The 20000-nt window shown below is 57.1% G+C and overlaps 1 protein-coding gene and 1 long non-coding RNA gene across 2 annotated transcripts in view; one reads left to right on the top strand and one right to left on the bottom strand.

Moving 5' to 3' along the window:
- LOC116937052 (transcription elongation factor SPT6) overlaps positions 1-20000 on the bottom strand; it is a gene marked incomplete at both ends in the record, with an annotated part of 94268 nt that overhangs the window by 15412 nt on the left and 58856 nt on the right. The window contains 4 exon segments of the mRNA XM_076064259.1: positions 4119-4259; positions 8374-8516; positions 11240-11387; positions 17152-17359. Of these exon segments, the coding sequence (XP_075920374.1) occupies positions 4119-4259; positions 8374-8516; positions 11240-11387; positions 17152-17359 (640 nt within the window).
- On the top strand, positions 16474-16864 carry LOC142923254 (uncharacterized). Its single transcript, XR_012940645.1, has 3 exons — positions 16474-16520; positions 16656-16681; positions 16779-16864. It is a non-coding gene; the product is annotated as an uncharacterized LOC142923254 (long non-coding RNA).

Consider the following 20000-nt stretch of genomic DNA (forward strand, 5'->3'; position numbering starts at 1 on the left):
GAGACACACACACATACACACAGTGAGAGACACAGAGACACACACAGAGACACACACAGAGAGACACAGAGACACACACACATACACACAGTGAGAGACAGAGACACACACAGAGACACACACAGAGAGACACAGAGACACACACACATACACACAGTGAGAGACACAGAGACACACACAGAGACACACACAGAGAGACACAGAGACACACACACATACACACAGTGAGAGACACAGAGACACACACAGAGACACACACAGAGAGACACAGAGACACACACACATACACACACAGAGAGACACAGAGACACACACACATACACACAGTGAGAGACACAGAGACACACACAGAGACACACACAGAGAAACACAGAGACACACACACATACACACAGTGAGAGACACAGAGACACACACAGAGACACACACAGAGAGACACAGAGACACACACACATACACACAGTGAGAGACAGAGACACACACAGAGACACACACAGAGAGACACAGAGACACACACACATACACACAGTGAGAGACACAGAGACACACACAGAGACACACACAGAGAGACACAGAGACACACACACATACACACAGTGAGAGACACAGAGACACACACAGAGACACACACAGAGAGACACAGAGACACACACACATACACACACAGAGAGACACAGAGACACACACACATACACACAGTGAGAGACACAGAGACACACACAGAGACACACACAGAGAGACACAGAGACACACACACATACACACAGTGAGAGACAGAGACACACACAGAGACACACACAGAGAGACACAGAGACACACACACATACACACAGTGAGAGACACAGAGACACACACAGAGACACACACAGAGAGACACAGAGACACACACACATACACACAGTGAGAGACACAGAGACACACACAGAGACACACACAGAGAGACACAGAGACACACACACATACACACACAGAGAGACACAGAGACACACACACATACACACAGTGAGAGACACAGAGACACATACAGAGACACACACAGAGAGACACAGAGACACACACACATACACACAGTGAGAGACACAGAGACACACACAGAGACACACACAGGGTGAGACACACACAGAGACACACACAGGGTGAGTAACACAGGGTGAGACACACACAGAGACACACACAGAGACACAGGGTGAGACACAGAGAGACACAGAGAGACACAGAGAGACACACAGAGTGAGTAACACAGGGTGAGACACACACAGACACACACAGAGACACACACAGAGATACACACACAGGGTGAGACACACACAAAGACACACACAGAGACACACACAGGGTGAGATACACACACAGGGTGAGACACACACAGAGAGAGAGACACACACAGAGAGAGAGACACACACAGAGAGACACACGCAGAGATACACACACAGAGACACACAGGGTGAGACACAGAGAGACACAGGGTGAGACACAGAGAGACACAGGGTGAGACACAGAGAGACACAGAGAGACACACACAGAGTGAGTAACACAGGGTGAGACACACACAGAGACACACCCAGGGTGAGACACACACAGAGACACACACAGAGACACACCCAGGGTGAGACACACACAGAGACACACACAGAGACACACACACAGAGATACACACACAGAGACACACACACAGAGACACACACAGAGACACACACACAGGGTGAGACACACACAGAGACACACACAGAGATACACACACAGGGTGAGACACACACAGAGACACACACAGAGACACACACACAGAGATACACACACAGGGTGAGACACACACAGAGACACACACAGAGATACACACACAGAGATACACACACAGGGTGAGACACACACAGAGAGAGACACACACAGAGAGACACACGCAGAGATACACACACAGAGACACACACAGTGAGTAACACAGGGTGAGATACACACAGACACACACAGAGACACACACACAGAGACACACACAGGGTGAGACACACAGAGACACACATGCAGAGACACAGAGAGAGACACAGAGAGAGACACAGAGAGAGACACAGAGAGAGACACACACAGAGACACACACATAGAGAGACACAGAGAGACACAGAGACACACAAGGGTGAGACACACAGAGACACACACAGGGTGAGACACAGAGAGAGACACAGAGACATACACAGAGACACACACAGAGACACAGAGACACACACAGAGATACACAGGGTGAGACACAGAGACACACACAGAGATACACAGGGTGAGACACAGAGAGAGACACAGAGAGACACACACAGAGACACACACAGAGATACACAGGGTGAGACACACACAGAGACACACAGGGTGAGACACACACAGAGACACACAGACACACACAGGGTGAGACACACAGACACACACAGGGTGAGACACACAGACACACACAGAGAGACACATACAGGGTGAGACACACACAGAGACACACACAGAGTGAGTAACACAGGGTGAGACACACACAGAGACACACACAGAGATACACACAGGGTGAGACACACACAGAGAGACACACACAGAGATACACACAGAGAGTGAGTAACACAGGGTGAGACACACACAGAGACACACAGGGTGAGACACAGAGAGACACAGGGTGAGACACAGAGAGCCACAGAGAGACACAGAGTGAGTAACACAGGGTGAGACACACACAGACACACACAGAGACACACACAGAGATACACACACAGGGTGAGACACACACAGAGACACACACAGAGACACACAGGGTGAGATACACACACAGGGTGAGACACACACAGAGAGAGAGACACACACAGAGAGACACACGCAGAGATACACATACAGAGACACACAGGGTGAGACACAGAGAGACACAGAGAGACACACACAGAGTGAGTAACACAGGGTGAGACACACACAGAGACACACACAGAGATACACACACAGGGTGAGACACACACAGAGACACACACAGAGATACACACACAGGGTGAGACACACACAGAGAGAGACACACACAGAGAGAGACACACAGAGAGAGACACACACACAGAGAGAGACACACACAGAGACACACAGGGTGAGACACACACAGAGACACACACAGAGATACACACACAGGGTGAGACACACACAGAGAGAGACACACAGAGAGACACACGCAGAGATACACACACAGAGATACACACACAGGGTGAGACACAAACAGAGAGAGACACACACAGAGAGACACACGCAGAGATACACACACAGAGACACACACAGAGTGAGTAACACAGGGTGAGACACACACAGAGACACACAAGGTGTGTACGTGAGTAGGGGAGTGGGTAGGTGAGCGGGTAGGCGAGTGGGTAGGTGAGTGGATCGGTATATAGGTGAGTATGTGGGTGAGTGGGTCAGTGTGTGAGTGAGTGACTGAGTGAGTGAGTGGGTGAGTGAGTGGGTGATTAGGTGAGTGAGTAGGTGAGTAGGTGAGTGAATAGGTGAGTGAGTGAGTAGGTGAGCGAGTAGGGGAGCGAGTGGGTGAATGAGTGGGTGAATGAGTGTGTGAGTGGGTGAATGAGTGGATGAGTGGGTGAATGAGTGGGTGAGCGGGTTAGTGAGTGAGCGAGTAGGTGAGTGAGTGGGTGAATGAGTGGGTGAGTGGGTGAGTGAGTGAGTGAGTGGGTGAGTGGGTGAGTGGGTGAATGAGTGAGTGAGTGAATGAGTGAATGAGTGGGTGAGTGGGTAAATGAGTGGGTGAGTGGGTGAGTGAGTGAGTGAGTGGGTGAGTGAGTAGGTGAGTGAGTGAGTGAGTGGGTGAGTGAGTGGGTGAGTGAGTAGGTGAGTGGGTGAATGAGTGAGTGAGTGAATGAGTGAATGAGTGGGTGAGTGGGTAAATGAGTGGGTGAGTGGGTGAGTGAGTGAGTGAGTGGGTGAGTGAGTAGGTGAGTGAGTGGGCGAGTGAGTGGGTGAGTGGGTAAATGAGTGGGTGAGTGGGTGAGTGAGTGAGTGAGTGGGTGAGTGAGCGGGCGAGTGAGTGGGCGAGTGAGTGGGTGAGTGAGTGGGCGAGTGAGCGGGCGAGTGAGTGGGCGAGCGAGCGGGTGAGCGAGCGGGTGAGCAGTCCTCACCTTGACCCTCTCCTCTGGGTGACGTACGGGGCGGTCGCTGAGGTACCGGGTGGGGATGAACCCCGACACTCCGTTGTCCAGACGAAGCTTCACGCCAATGGCCTGACCGGGGCAAGCGCCACTGTCGAAGTGATTCCACACCTAGCACGTGGTGGAGAACATGGCAGGCGGGAGGGAGGGCGAGCGGGAGGGTGAGCGGGAGGGCGAGTGAGGGAGTGAGTGGGTGGGTGAGCGGGTGGGTGGGTGGGTGAGTGGGTGGGTGGGTGAGTGAGTGGGTGGGTGAGTGAGTGGGTGGGTGAGTGAGTGGGTGGGTGGGTGAGTGAGTGAGTGGGTGAGTGGGTGGTTGAGTGGGTGGGTGAGTGAGTGGGTGAGTGGGTGGGTGAGTGAGTGAGTGGGTGGGTGAGTGAGTGGGTGAGTGAGTGAGTGAGTGGGTGGGTGAGTGGGTGGTTGAGTGAGTGGGTGAGTGGGTGAGTGAGTGGGTGAGTGGGTGGGTGAGTGAGTGAGTGGGTGGGTGAGTGAGTGGGTGGGTGAGTGAGTGGGTGGGTGAGTGAGTGGGTGGGTGAGTGAGTGGGTGGGTGAGTGGGTGGGTGGGTGAGTGAGTGGGTGGGTGAGTGAGTGGGTGGGTGAGTGAGTGGGTGGGTGAGTGGGTGGGTGGGTGAGTGGGTGGGTGGGTGGGTGAGTGAGTGGGTGAGTGAGTGGGTGAGTGGGTGGGTGAGTGAGTGAGTGGGTGAGTGAGTGGGTGAGTGGGTGGGTGGGTGAGTGAGTGGGTGGGTGAGTGAGTGGGTGGGTGAGTGAGTGGGTGGGTGAGTGAGTGGGTGGGTGAGTGAGTGGGTGGGTGAGTGAGTGGGTGGGTGGGTGGGTGAGTGAGTGAGTGGGTGAGTGGGTGGTTGAGTGAGTGGGTGAGTGAGTGGGTGAGTGGGTGTGTGAGTGAGTGAGTGGGTGGTTGAGTGGGTGGGTGGGTGAGTGAGTGGGTGGGTGAGTGAGTGGGTGGGTGAGTGGGTGGGTGGGTGAGTGGGTGGGTGGGTGAGTGAGTGGGTGGTTGAGCGGGTGGTTGAGTGGGTGGGTGGGTGAGTGAGTGGGTGGGTGAGTGAGTGGGTGGGTGAGTGAGTGGGTGGGTGAGTGAGTGGGTGAGTGGGTGAGTGAGTGAGTGGGTGGGTGAGTGAGTGGGTGGGTGAGTGAGTGGGTGGGTGAGTGAGTGGGTGGGTGGTTGAGTGGGTGGGTGGGTGAGTGAGTGGGTGGGTGGGTGAGTGAGTGGGTGGGTGAGTGAGTGGGTGAGTGGGTGGGTGAGTGGGTGGGTGAGTGAGTGGGTGGGTGGGTGGGTGAGGGTGGGTGGGTGGGTGAGTGAGTGGGTGGGTGAGTGAGTGGGTGGGTGAGTGGGTGGGTGAGTGGTGGGTGGGGTGGGGGGGGGTGGGTGAGTGGGTGGGTGAGTGAGTGGGTGAGTGAGTGGGTGGGTGGGTGGGGTGAGTGGGTGTGGTGGGTGAGTGAGTGGGTGGGTGGGTGAGTGGGTGAGTGGGTGGGTGAGTGAGTGGGTGGGGGTGGGTGGGTGAGTGGTGGGTGGTGGGGTGAGGTGGGTGGGTGGGTGAGTGAGTGAGGTGGGTGGGTGGGTGAGCGGGAGGGGCGAGTGAGGGAGTGGGTGAGAGAATGAGTGGGTGGCGGGTGAGTGGTTTGGTGAGTGGGTGAGTGGGCAGGCGAGCGAGCTGGTGAGCGAGGGAGCGACCGAGTTGGTGAGCGAGTTGGTGAGCGAGGGAGCGACCGAGTTGGTGAGTGAGCTGGTGAGCGAGCTGGTGAGTAAGCGACCTGGTGACCGAGTTGGTGACCGAGCTGGTGAGCGAGTTGGTGAGTGAGCTGGTGAGCGAGTTGGTGAGCGAGCTGGTGACCGAGTTGGTGAGTGAGCTGGTGAGTGAGCTGGTGACCGAGTTGGTGAGCGAGCTGGTGACCGAGTTGGTGAGCGAGCTGGTGAGCGAGTTGGTGAGTGAGCTGGTGACCGAGTTGGTGAGTGAGCTGGTGAGTGAGCTGGTGACCGAGTTGGTGAGCGAGCTGGTGAGCGAGTTGGTGAGTGAGCTGGTGACCGAGTTGGTGAGTGAGCTGGTGAGTGAGCTGGTGACCGAGTTGGTGAGCGAGCTGGTGACCGAGTTGGTGAGTGAGCGAGCTGGTGAGTGAGCTGGTGAGCGAGTTGGTGAGCGAGCTGGCGACCGAGTTGGTGAGTGAGCTGGTGAGCGAGCGAGTTGGTGAGCGAGCTGGTGACTGAGTTGGTGAGCGAGCTGGTGAGCGAGTTGGTGAGTGAGCTGGTGAGTAAGCGAGCTGGTGAGCGAGCTGGTGAGCGAGCGAGTTGGTGAGCGAGCGGTGAGCGAGCTGGTGAGCGAGTTGGTGAGCGAGCTGGTGAGCGAACTGGTGAGCGAGGTGGTGAGCGAGAGGGCGGGCAACCGAGCTGGTGAGCGAGTTGGTGACCGAGTTGGTGAGCGAGCTGGTGAGCGAGCTGGTGAGTGAGCTGGTGAGCGAGCTGGTGAGCGACCGAGCTGGTGAGTGAGCTGGTGAGCGAACTGGTGAGCGAGCTGGTGAGCGAGCTGGTGAGCGAGCTGGTGAGTGAGCTGGTGAGCGAACTGGTGAGCGAGCTGGTGAGCGAGCTGGTGAGCGAGCTGGTGAGTAAGCGAGCTGGTGAGCGAGCTGGTGAGTGAGCTGGTGAGCGAGCGAGTTGGTGAGCGAGTTGGTGAGCGAGCTGGTGAGTGAGCGAGCTGGTGAGTGAGCTGGTGACCGAGTTGGTGAGTGAGCTGGTGAGTGAGCTGGTGACCGAGTTGGTGAGTGAGCTGGTGAGCGAGCTGGTGAGCGAGCTGGTGAGCGAGCTGGTGAGTGAGCGAGCTGGTGAGCGAGCTGGTGAGCGAGCTGGTGAGCGAACTGGTAAGCTAGCTGGTGAGCGAGCGAGTTGGTGAGTAAGCGAGCTGGTGAGCGAGTTGGTGAGTGAGCTGGTGAGCGAGCTGGTGAGCGAGCGAGCTGGTGAGCGAGCTGGTGAGCGAGTTGGTGAGCGAGCGGGCAACCGAGTTGGTGAGTAAGCGAGCTGGTGAGCGAGCTGGTGAGTGAGCGAGTTGGTGAGCGAGCTGGTGAGCGAGCTGGTGACCGAGTTGGTGAGCGAGCTGGTGAGCGAGCTGGTGACCGAGTTGGTGAGCGAGCTGGTGAGCGAGCTGGTGACCGAGTTGGTGAGCGAGCTGGTGACCGAGTTGGTGAGTAAGCGAGCTGGTGAGCGAGCGAGCTGGTGAGTAAGCTGGTGAGCGAGCTGGTGAGCGAGTTGGTGAGCGAGCTGGTGAGCGAGCTGGTGAGCGAGTTGGTGAGCGAGCTGGTGAGCGAGCTGGTGAGCGAGCTGGTGAGCGAGCTGGTGAGCGAGTTGGTGAGCGAGCTGGTGAGCGAGTTGGTGAGCGAGCTGGTGAGCGAGTTGGTGAGCGAGCGAGCTGGTGAGCGAGCGAGCTGGTGAGTAAGCGAGTTGGTGAGTAAGCGAGTTGGTGAGCGAGCGAGCTGGTGAGCGAGTTGGTGAGCGAGCTGGTGAGTAAGCGAGTTGGTGAGCGAGCTGGTGAGCGAGTTGGTGAGCGAGCGAGCTGGTGAGCGAGCTGGTGACCGAGTTGGTGAGCGAGCAGGCGAGCGAGCTGGTGAGCGACCGCGAGCAGGCGAGCGAGCTGGTGAGCGACCGAGTTGGTGAGCGAGCGAGCTGGTGAGCGAGCTGGTGACCGAGCTGGTGAGCGAGCTGGTGAGCGAGCTGGTGAGCAAGCTGGTGAGCGACCGAGTTGGTGAGCGAGCGAGCTGGTGAGCGAGCTGGTGAGCAAGCTGGTGAGCGAGCGAGCTGGTGAGCGAGCTGGTGACCGAGTTGGTGAGCGAGCTGGTGAGCGAGCGAGCTGGTGAGCGAGCTGGTGAGCGAGCTGGTGACCGAGCTGGTGAGCGAGCTGGTGAGCGAGCTGGTGAGCGAGCTGGTGAGCGAGCTGGTGACCGAGTTGGTGAGCGAGCTGGTGAGTAAGCGAGTTGGTGAGCGAGCTGGTGAGCGAGCGAGCTGGTGAGCGAGTTGGTGACCGAGTTGGTGAGTGAGCGAGCTGGTGAGCGAGCTGGTGAGCGAGCTGGTGAGCGAGCGAGCTGGTGAGCGAGCTGGTGACCGAGTTGGTGAGCGAGCTGGTGAGTGAGCGAGCTGGTGAGCGAGCTGGTGAGCGAGCGAGTTGGTGAGCGAGCTGGTGAGCGAGCTGGTGAGCGAGCGAGCTGGTGAGCGTCGCAGGCATTCCACCTCGCTGAGCTCGGGGAAGTCGTCCTGCTGGCAGAAAGGGCACTGCCAGAGGCCGGTGGCGTCGATGCGGATGGCCTGGTCGTTGCTCTCGCCTTGAGGGCGACGGTGAGCGATGCCGGTCACCACGGCTGTCACCAGCTTGCCTGCGTGCGCAGAGACACGGGGAGAGAGTGAGAGAGAGACACGGGGAGAGAGAGACACGGGGAGAGAGACGGGGAGAGTGAGACACGGGGAGGGAGAGACACGGGGAGAGAGAGACACGGGGAGAGAGAGAGACACGGGGAGAGACACGGGGAGAGAGAGACACGGGGAGAGAGAGAGACACGGGGAGAGACACGGGGAGAGAGACGGGGAGAGTGAGACACGGGGAGGGAGAGACACGGGGAGAGAGAGACACGGGGAGAGAGAGAGACACGGGGAGAGACACGGGGAGAGAGACACGGTGAGAGAGACACGGTGAGCGATGCCGGTCACCACGGCCGTCACCAGCTTGCCTGCGTGCGCAGAGACACGGGGAGAGTGAGAGACACGGGGAGAGAGTGAGAGAGAGACACGGGGAGAGAGAGAGATACGGGGAGAGAGTGAGAGAGAGACACGGGGAGAGAGACACGGGGAGAGAGTGAGAGAGAGACACGGGGAGAGAGTGAGAGAGAGACACGGGGAGAGTGAGACACGGGGAGAGAGTGAGACAGAGAGACACGGGGAGTGTGAGACACGGGGAGAGACACGGGGTGAGACACGGGGAGAGAGAGAGACACGGTGAGCGATGCCGGTCACCACGGCCGTCACCAGCTTGCCTGCGCACGCAGAGACACGGGGAGAGTGAGAGACACGGGGAGAGACACGGGGAGAGAGAGACACGGGGAGAGAGACACGGGGAGAGAGAGACACGGGGAGAGACACGGGGAGAGAGAGACACGGGGAGAGAGTGAGAGAGAGACACGGGGAGAGAGACACGGGGAGAGAGTGAGAGAGAGACACGGGGAGAGAGTGAGAGAGAGACACGGGGAGAGAGAGAGACACGGGGAGAGAGACACACGGGGAGAGAGACACGGTGAGCGATGCCGGTCACCACGGCCGTCACCAGCTTGCCTGCGCGCGCAGAGACACGGGGAGAGTGAGAGACACGGGGAGAGAGTGAGAGAGAGACACGGGGAGAGAGTGAGAGAGAGACACGGGGAGAGAGACACGGGGAGAGAGAGAGACACGGGGAGAGAGTGAGAGAGAGACACGGGGAGAGAGAGACACGGGGAGAGACACGGGGAGAGAGACACGGGGAGAGAGAGACACGGGGAGAGAGTGAGAGAGAGACACGGAGAGAGAGACACGGGGAGAGTGAGACACGGGGAGAGTGAGACAGAGAGACACGGGGAGTGTGAGACACGGGGAGAGACATGGGGAGAGACATGGGGAGAGACACGGTGAGAGAGACACGGGGAGAGACAGAGAGACACGGTGAGAGTGAGACACGGGGAGAGAGTGAGAGAGAGACACGGTGAGCGATGCCGGTCACCACGGCCGTCACCAGCTTGCCTGCGCGCGCAGAGACACGGGGAGAGTGAGAGACACGGGGAGAGAGAGACACGGGGAGAGACACGGGGAGAGACACGGGGAGAGACACGGGGAGATACACGGGGAGAGAGAGAGACGAGGAGAGAGTGAGAGAGAGACACGGGGAGAGAGTGAGAGAGAGACACGGGGAGAGAGTGAGAGAGAGACACGGGGAGAGAGAGACACGGGGAGAGAGAGACACGGGGAGAGAGAGACACGGGGAGAGAGAGACACGGGGAGAGAGACACGGGGAGAGAGAGACACGGGGAGAGAGACACGGGGAGAGAGAGACACGGGGAGAGAGAGACACGGGGAGAGACATGGGGAGAGACACGGGGAGAGTGAGACACGGGGAGAGACATGGGGAGAGACACGGGGAGAGAGACACGGGGAGAGACACGGGGAGAGACACAGGGAGAGTGAGACACGGGGAGAGACACGGGGAGATACACGGGGAGAGAGAGACACGGGGAGAGTGAGACACGGGGAGAGACACGGGGAGAGACACGGGGAGAGACACGGGGAGAGTGAGACACGGGGAGAGACATGGAGAGAGACACGGGGAGAGTGAGACACGGGGAGAGACATGGGGAGAGACACGGGGAGAGACATGGGGAGAGAGACACGGGGAGAGACACGGGGAGAGACACGGGGAGAGACACGGGGAGATACACGGGGAGAGAGAGACACGGGGAGACACGGGGAGAGTGAGACAGAGAGACACGGGGAGAGAGACACGGGGAGAGAGAGAGACACGGGGAGAGAGAGACACGGGGAGAGACACGGGGAGAGACACGGGGAGAGAGAGACAGAGAGACACGGGGAGAGAGAGACACGGGGAGAGACACGGGGAGAGACATGGAGAGAGAGAGACAGAGAGACACGGGGAGAGAGAGACACGGGGAGAGAGAGACACGGGGAGAGAGAGAGACACGGGGAGAGAGACAAAGAGACACGGGGGGAGAGACACGGGGAGAGAGAGACACGGGGAGAGAGAGACACGGGGAGAGAGAGACACGGGGAGAGACACGGGGAGAGAGAGACACGGGGAGAGAGAGACACGGGGAGAGAGAGACACGGGGAGAGAGAGACACGGGGAGAGAGAGACACGGGGAGAGAGAGACACGGGGAGAGAGACACGGGGAGAGAGAGAGACACTACCCACCCACCTCACCCCGCTCACTCACCCCACTCACCCCACTCACTCACCCCACTCACCCCACTCACCCCGCTCACTCACCCCACTCACCCCAGCCACTCACCCCACTCACCCCACTCACCCCGCTCACTCACCCCACTCACCCCAGCCACTCACCAACGTGAAACGTCTCTGGCGTCTCCTTGGTGAGGAGGTGGAAGGCCTCTCCGGGCGAGGGCGAGCGATACGGTGACCGTAGGTCCCGGTAGCGGCAGTGCAGCTCCGTGCGGATGTCGTACAACGTGATCCCCTTGTTACCGTAGCCCTGTAGTGGGGGGGGGCAAGGTGGGGGGAGAGAGTGGTGGGGGTGGGGGGGGGGGCAAGGTGGGGAGAGAGAGTGGGGGGCACGGTGGAGAGTGAGTGGGGGGGGCAGGGGAGAGAGTGGGGAGAGAGTGGGGGGCAGGGGAGAGAGTGGGGAGAGAGTGGGGGGCACGGGGGAGAGTGAGTGGGGGGGCAAGGGAGTGGGGAGAGAGTGGGGGGCGCGGGGGAGAGAGAGTGGGGGGCACGGTGGAGAGTGAGTGGGGGGGCAGGGGAGTGAGTGGGGAGAGAGTGGGGGGCGCGGGGGAGAGAGAGTGGGGGGCACGGGGGAGTGAGTGGGGAGAGAGTGGGGGGCACGGTGGGGAGTGAGTGGGGAGAGAGTGGGGAGAGAGTGGGGGGCAGTGGAGGGTGGAGAGAGAGTGGGGGGCGCGGGGGAGAGAGTGGGGAGAGAGTGGGGGGAGAGTGGGGAGTGAGTGGGGGTGGACTGTGTAGAAGGTGGACTACGCAAGGGGTGGACTGTGTAGACGGTGGACTGTGTAGACAGTGGACTATGTAGAGGGTGGACTGTGTAGAAGGTGGACTGTGTAGAAGGTGGACTAGGCAGGGGGTGGACTCTTCAGGGGGTGGACTACGCAGGGGGTGGTCTAAGCAGATGGGTGGACTGTGCAGAAGGTGGACTACTCTGCAGTGAGGGGGTGTACTATGTAGAAGGTGGACTACGCAGTGAGGGGGGTGGACTGAGTTTAAGGTGGACTACTCTGCATGGGGTGGACCACGCAGTGAGGGGGGTGTACAGTGCCATAAGGTGGACTACTCTACAGCGAGGGGGGTGGACTGAGTATAAGGTGGACTACTCTACAGTGAGGGGGGTGTACTATGTATAAGGTGGACTACTCTACAGCGAGGGGGGTGTACTGTGCCGGAAGGTGGACTACTCTACAGCGGGGGGGGTGGTGTACTATGTTTAAGGTGGACTACTCTACAGTGAGGGGGGTGTACTATGTTTAAGGTGGACTACTCTACAGCGAGGGGTGTGTGGTACTATGTTTAAGGTGGACTACTCTACAGCGAGGGGGGTGTGGGTGTGTACTATGTTTAAGGTGGACTACTCTACAGCGAGGGGTGTGTGTGGTGGTACTATGTTTAAGGTGGACTACTCTACAGCGAGGGGTGTGTGTGGTGGTACTATGTTTAAGGTGGACTACTCTACAGCGAGGGGGGTGTGGGTGTGTACTATGTTTAAGGTGGACTACTCTACAGCGAGGGGTGTGTGTGGTGGTACTATGTTTAAGGTGGACTACTCTACAGCGAGGTGTGTGTGGTGGTACTATGTTTAAGGTGGACTACTCTACAGCGAGGTGTGTGTGGTGTACTATGTATAAGGTGGACTACTCTACAGCGAGGGGTGTGTGTGGTGGACTATGTTTAAGGTGGACTACTCTACAGTGAGGGTGGTGTGTGGTGTACTATGTTTAAGGTGGACTACTCTACAGCGAGGTGTGTGTGGTGTACTATGTTTAAGGTGGACTACTCTACAGCAAGGGGTGTGTGTGGTGGACTATGTTTAAGGTGGACTACTCTACAGCGAGGGGGGTGTGGGTGTGTACTATGTTTAAGGTGGACTACTCTACAGCGAGGGGTGTGTGTGGTGGTACTATGTTTAAGGTGGACTACTCTACAGTGAGGGTGGTGTACTATGTTTAAGGTGGACTACTCTACAGCGAGGTGTGTGTGGTGTACTATGTTTAAGGTGGACTACTCTACAGCGAGGTGTGTGTGGTGTACTATGTTTAAGGTGGACTACTCTACAGCGAGGGGTGTGTGGTGGTACTATGTTTAAGGTGGACTACTCTACAGCGCTGGGGGTGTGTACTATGTTTAAGGTGGACTACTCTACAGTGAGGGTGGTGTACTATGTTTAAGGTGGACTACTCTACAGTGTGTGTGGTGTACTATGTTTAAGGTGGACTACTCTACAGCGAGGGGGGTGTGGGTGTGTACTATGTTTAAGGTGGACTACTCTACAGCGAGGGGTGTGTGTGGTGGACTATGTTTAAGGTGGACTACTCTACAGCGAGGGGGGTGTGGGTGTGTACTATGTTTAAGGTGGACTACTCTACAGCGAGGGGTGTGTGTGGTGGTACTATGTTTAAGGTGGACTACTCTACAGCGAGGGTGGTGTACTATGTTTAAGGTGGACTACTCTACAGTGAGGGGGGTGGACTGAGTATAAGGTGGACTACTCTACAGTGAGGGGGGTGGACTGAGTATAAGGTGGACTACTCTACAGTGAGGGGGGTGGACTGAGTATAAGGTGGACTACTCTGCAGTGAGGGGGGTGGACTGTGCAGAAGGTGGACTACTCTACAGCGAGGGGGGTGTACTATGTTTAAGGTGGACTACTCTACAGTGAGGGGGGTGTACTATGTTTAAGGTGGACTACTCTACAGCGAGGGGTGTGTGGTACTATGTTTAAGGTGGACTACTCTACAGTGAGGGGGGTGTACTATGTTTAAGGTGGACTACTCTACAGCGAGGGGTGTGTGTGGTGTACTATGTTTAAGGTGGACTACTCTACAGTGAAGGTGGTGTACTATGTTTAAGGTGGACTACTCTACAGCACGAGGGGTGTGGTGTACTATGTTTAAGGTGGACTACTCTACAGTGAAGGTGGTGTACTATGTTTAAGGTAGACTACTCTACAGCGAGGTGTGTGTGGTGTACTATGTTTAAGGTGGACTACTCTACAGCGAGGTGTGTGTGGTGTACTATGTTTAAGGTGGACTACTCTACAGTGAGAGGTGTGTGTGGTGTACTATGTTTAAGGTGGACTACTCTACAGTGAGGGGGGTGTACTATGTTTAAGGTGGACTACTCTACAGCGAGGGGTGTGTGGTACTATGTTTAAGGTGGACTACTCTACAGTGAGGGGGGTGTGTGGTGTACTATGTTTAAGGTGGACTACTCTACAGCGAGGGGTGTGTGGTACTATGTTTAAGGTGGACTACTCTACAGTGAGGGGGGTGTACTATGTTTAAGGTGGACTACTCTACAGCGAGGGGTGTGTGTGGTGTACTATGTTTAAGGTGGACTACTCTACAGTGAAGGTGGTGTACTATGTTTAAGGTGGACTACTCTACAGCGAGGTGTGTGTGGTGTACTATGTTTAAGGTGGACTACTCTACAGTGAGGGGTGTGTGTGTGGTGTACTATGTTTAAGGTGGACTACTCTACAGCGAGGGTGGTGTACTATGTTTAAGGTGGACTACTCTACAGCGAGGGTGGTGTACTATGTTTAAGGTGGACTACTCTACAGCGAGGGTGGTGTACTGTGTTTAAGGTGGACTACTCTACAGCGAGGGGGGTGTGTGGTGTACTATGTTTAAGGTGGACTACTCTACAACGAGGGGTGTGTGGTGTACTATGTTTAAGGTGGACTACTCTACAGCGAGGGTGGTGTACTATGTTTAAGGTGGACTACTCTACAGCGAGGGTGGTGTACTATGTATAAGGTGGACTACTCTACAGCGAGGGGTGTGTGGTGTACTATGTTTAAGGTGGACTACTCTACAGTGAGGGGTGGTGTACTATGTTTAAGGTGGACTACTCTACAGCGAGGGTGGTGTACTATGTTTAAGGTGGACTACTCTACAGCGAGGGTGGTGTACTATGTTTAAGGTGGACTACTCTACAGCGAGGGGTGTGTGTGGTGTACTATGTTTAAGGTGGACTACTCTACAGCGAGGGGGGTGTACTATGTTTAAGGTGGACTACTCTACAGCGGGGTGTGTGTGGTGTACTATGTTTAAGGTGGACTACTCTACAGCGGGGTGTGTGTGGTGTACTATGTTAAAGGTGGACTACTCTACAGCGAGGGGGGTGTGTGGTGTACTATGTTTAAGGTGGACTACTCTACAGCGAGGGGTGTGTGTGGTGTACTATGTTTAAGGTGGACTACTCTACAGCGAGGGGGGTGTGGGTGTGTACTATGTTTAAGGTGGACTACTCTACAGCGAGGGTGGTGTACTATGTTTAAGGTGGACTACTCTACAGCGAGGGGTGTGTGTGGTGGTACTATGTTTAAGGTGGACTACTCTACAGCGAGGGGTGTGTGTGGTGGTACTATGTTTAAGGTGGACTACTCTACAGCGAGGGGTGTGTGTGGTGTACTATGTTTAAGGTGGACTACTCTACAGCGAGGGGGGTGTGGGTGTGTACTATGTTTAAGGTGGACTACTCTACAGCGAGGGTGGTGTACTATGTTTAAGGTGGACTACTCTACAGCGAGGGTGGTGTACTATGTATAAGGTGGACTACTCTACAGCGAGGGGTGTGTGGTGTACTATGTTTAAGGTGGACTACTCTACAGTGAGGGGTGGTGTACTATGTTTAAGGTGGACTACTCTACAGCGAGGGTGGTGTACTATGTATAAGGTGGACTACTCTACAGCGAGGGGTGTGTGGTGTACTATGTTTAAGGTGGACTACTCTACAGCGAGGGGTGTGTGTGGTGGTACTATGTTTAAGGTGGACTACTCTACAGCGAGGGGGGTGTGTGGTGGTACTATGTATAAGGTGGACTACTCTACAGCGCGGGGGGTGGTGGACTGTGCCGGAAGGTGGACTACTCTACAGCGCGAGGGGGGTGTGTGTGGTGTACTATGTTTAAGGTGGACTACTCTACAGCGAGGGGTGGTGTACTATGTTTAAGGTAGACTACTCTACAGCGAGGGGGGTGTGTGGTGGTACTATGTTTAAGGTAGACTACTCTACAGCGAGGGGGGTGTGTGGTGGTACTATGTTTAAGGTAGACTACTCTACAGCGAGAGGTGTGTGTGGTGGTACTGTGTTTAAGGTGGACTAGTCTGCGGCGAGGCGCCTTGCCTGCCGGTCGAGCTCCTCCGCGAAGGCATCGAGGTCCAGGTCCTTGAGGCGCTCCGGGTTCTCCAGGATCTCGACCATGTATAAGGTGGACTACTCTACAGCGCGAGGGGGGTGTGTGGTGTACTGTGTTTGAGGTGGACTACTCTACAGCGCGGGGTGTGTGTGGTGTACTATGTTTAAGGTGGACTACTCTACAGTGAGAGGTGTGTGTGGTGTACTATGTTTAAGGTGGACTACTCTACAGCGCGAGGGGGGTGTGTGTGGTGGTACTATGTTTGAGGTGGACTACTCTACAGTGAGGGGGTGTGTACTGAGTAGACGGTGGACTACTCTACAGCGAGGGGGGTGTGTGGTGGTACTATGTTTAAGGTGGACTGCTCTACAGCGAGAGGTGTGTGTGGTGGTACTATGTTTAAGGTGGACTACTCTACAGCGAGGGGGGTGTGTGGTGTACTATGTTTAAGGTGGACTACTCTACAGTGAGAGGGGTGTGTGTGGTGGACTATGTCAGAAGGTGGACTAGTCTGCGGCGAGGCGCCTTGCCTGCCGGTCGAGCTCCTCCGCGAAGGCATCGAGGTCCAGGTCCTTGAGGCGCTCCGGGTTCTCCAGGATCTCGACCATGTATAAGGTGGACTACTCTACAGTGAGAGGTGTGGTGTACTATGTTTAAGGTGGACTACTCTACAGTGAGGGGGTGTGTACTGAGTAGACGGTGGACTACTCTACAGCGAGGGGGGTGTGTGTGGTGGTACTATGTTTAAGGTGGACTGCTCTACAGCGAGAGGTGTGTGTGGTGGTACTATGTTTAAGGTGGACTACTCTACAGCGAGAGGTGTGTGTGGTGGTACTGTGTTTAAGGTGGACTAGTCTGCGGCGAGGCGCCTTGCCTGCCGGTCGAGCTCCTCTGCGAAGGCATCGAGGTCCAGGTCCTTGAGGCGCTCCGGGTTCTCCAGGATCTCGACCAGGGCCTCGGCTGGGTTGGCGCCCTCGGCCGTCTCGTCATACTCAAGGGCGTCCACAGCCATCTTGCGAGCCCACTCGTACGTCTCAGGGTGGATGCGGGAGCCGTCCAGGACCTCCACGTAGGCGTCCGTGCTTTGGGGGAGGGAGAGGGTGAGGGTGGAGGGGGGAGGAGGAGGAGGAGGAGGAGGAGGGGAGTCCACCACAACGGTGGTGGTGGTGGGGAGGTAGTCCACCACCACGGTCACCACCCATCACAGTCAACACCATCGCCGCAGATGATGATGATGATCCCGTGTCTCTCTCTCTCTCCCCATGTCTCTCACTCTCCCCGAGTCTCTCTCTCTCTCCCCGTGTCTCTCTCTCCCCGTGTCTCTCTCTCTCCCCGTCTCTCTCCCCATGTCTCTCTCTCCCCGTGTCTCTCTCTCCCCGTGTCTCTCTCTCTCCCCGTGTCTCTCTCTCTCTCTCCCCGTGTCTCTCTCTCTCTCCCCGTGTCTCTCTCTCTCTCCCCGTGTCTCTCTCTCCCCGTGTCTCTCTCTCCCCGTGTCTCTCTCTCTCCCCGTGTCTCTCTCTCTCTCCCCGTGTCTCTCTCTCTCCCCGTGTCTCTCTCTCTCCCCGTGTCTCTCTCTCTCCCCATGTCTCTCTCTCTCCCCGTGTCTCTCTCTCCCCGTGTCTCTCTCTCCCCGTGTCTCTCTCTCTCCCCGTGTCTCTCTCTCTCTCCCCGTGTCTCTCTCTCTCCCCGTGTCTCTCTCTCCCCGTGTCTCTATCCCCGTGTCTCTCTCTCCCCGTGTCTCTCTCTCCCCGTCTCTCTCCCCGTGTCTCTCTCTCCCCGTGTCTCTCTCTCCCCGTGTCTCTCTCTCCCCGTGTCTCTCTCTCCCCGTGTCTCCATGTCTCCGCGAGTCTCTCTCTCTCTCCCCGTGTCTCTCTCTCCCCGTGTCTCTCTCTCTCCCCGTCTCTCTCCCCGTGTCTCTCTCTCCCCGTGTCTCTCTCTCCCCATGTCTCTCTCTCCCCGTGTCTCTCTCTCCCCGTGTCTCTCTCTCCCCGTGTCTCTCTCTCCCCGTGTCTCCGTGTCTCCGCGAGTCTCTCTCTCTCTCCCCGTGTCTCTCTCTCCCCGTGTCTCTCTCTCTCCCCGTGTCTCTCTCTCTCCCCGTCTCTCTCTCTCTCTCCCCGTGTCTCTCTCTCTCTCCCCGTGTCTCTCTCTCTCCCCGTGTCTCTCTCTCTCCCCGTGTCTCTCTCTCCCCGTGTCTCCGTGTCTCTCTCTCCCCGTGTCTCTCTCTCTCCCCGTGTCTCTCTCTCCCCGTGTCTCTCTCTCTCCCCGTGTCTCTCTCTCTCCCCGTGTCTCTCCCCCCTTGGTCTCTCTCCCTGTGTCTCTATCTCTTTCCCCGTGTCTCCGTGTCTCTCTCTCCCCGTGTCTCTCTCTCCCCGTGTCTTTCTCTCCCCGTGTCTTTCTCTCCCCGTGTCTCTCTCCCCGTGTCTCTCTCTCTCTCCCCGTGTATCCGTAAGTACCTGTCCCCTAGAGCGGAGGTGTCTATCTTGATGAAGCCAGCACAGTTGATGAACACCTTGGTACCCATGTGGCAGTGTCACCAACTGGGTACGTGTCTCTCTCTCTCCCCGTGTCTCTATCTCTCTCCCCGTGTCTCCGTGTCTCTCTCCCCGTGTCTCTCTCTCTCCCCGTGTCTCTACCTCTCTCCCCGTGTCTCCGTGTCTCTCTCCCCGTGTCTCTCTCTCCCCGTGTCTCTCCCCGTGTCTCCGTGAGTACCTGTCCCCTAGAGCGGAGGTGTCTATCTTGATGAAGCCAGCACAGTTGATGAACACCTTGGTACCCATGTGGCACAGTGTCACCAACTGGGTACGTGTCTCTCTCTCTCTCCCCGTGTCTCTATCTCTCTCCCCGTGTCTCCGTGTCTCTCTCCCCGTGTCTCTCTCTCTCCCCGTGTCTCTACCTCTCTCCCCGTGTCTCCGTGTCTCTCTCCCCGTGTCTCTCTCTCCCTGTGTCTCTCCCCGTGTCTCCGTGAGTACCTGTCCCCTAGAGCGGAGGTGTCTATCTTGATGAAGCCAGCACAGTTGATGAACACCTTGGTACCCATGTGGCACAGTGTCACCAACTGGGTACGTGTCTCTCTCTCTCTCTCCCCGTGTCTCCGTGTCTCTCTCCCCGTGTCTCTCTCTCTCCCCGTGTCTCTACCTCTCTCCCCATGTCTCCGTGTCTCTCTCCCCGTGTCTCTCTCTCCCTGTGTCTCTCCCCGTGTCTCCGTGAGTACCTGTCCCCTAGAGCGGAGGTGTCTATCTTGATGAAGCCAGCACAGTTGATGAACACCTTGGTACCCATGTGGCACAGTGTCACCAACTGGGTACGTGTCTCTCTCTCTCCCCGTGTCTCTATCTCTCTCCCCGTGTCTCCGTGTCTCTCTCCCCGTGTCTCTCTCTCCCTGTGTCTCTTTCTCTCTCTCCCCGTGTCTCCGTGTCTCTCTCCCCGTGTCTCTCTCTCCCTGTGTCTCTCCCCGTGTCTCCGTGAGTACCTGTCCCCTAGAGCGGAGGTGTCTATCTTGATGAAGCCAGCACAGTTGATGAACACCTTGGTACCCATGTGGCACAGTGTCACCAACTGGGTACGTGTCTCTCTCTCTCCCCGTGTCTCTATCTCTCCCCGTGTCTCTCTCTCTCCCCGTGTCTCTCTCTCCCCGTGTCTCCGTGTCTCTCTCTCCCCGTGTCTCTCTCTCTCCCCGTCTCTCTCTCTCTCTCCCCGTGTCTCTCTCTCTCTCCCCGTGTGTCT

The sequence above is a fragment of the Petromyzon marinus genome, unplaced genomic scaffold, assembly GCF_048934315.1.
Source record: "Petromyzon marinus isolate PM22_M1 ecotype Great Lakes invasive population unplaced genomic scaffold, UKy_Petmar_22M1.pri1.0 PM_Scaffold_366, whole genome shotgun sequence".
NCBI lineage: Eukaryota > Metazoa > Chordata > Hyperoartia > Petromyzontiformes > Petromyzontidae > Petromyzon > Petromyzon marinus.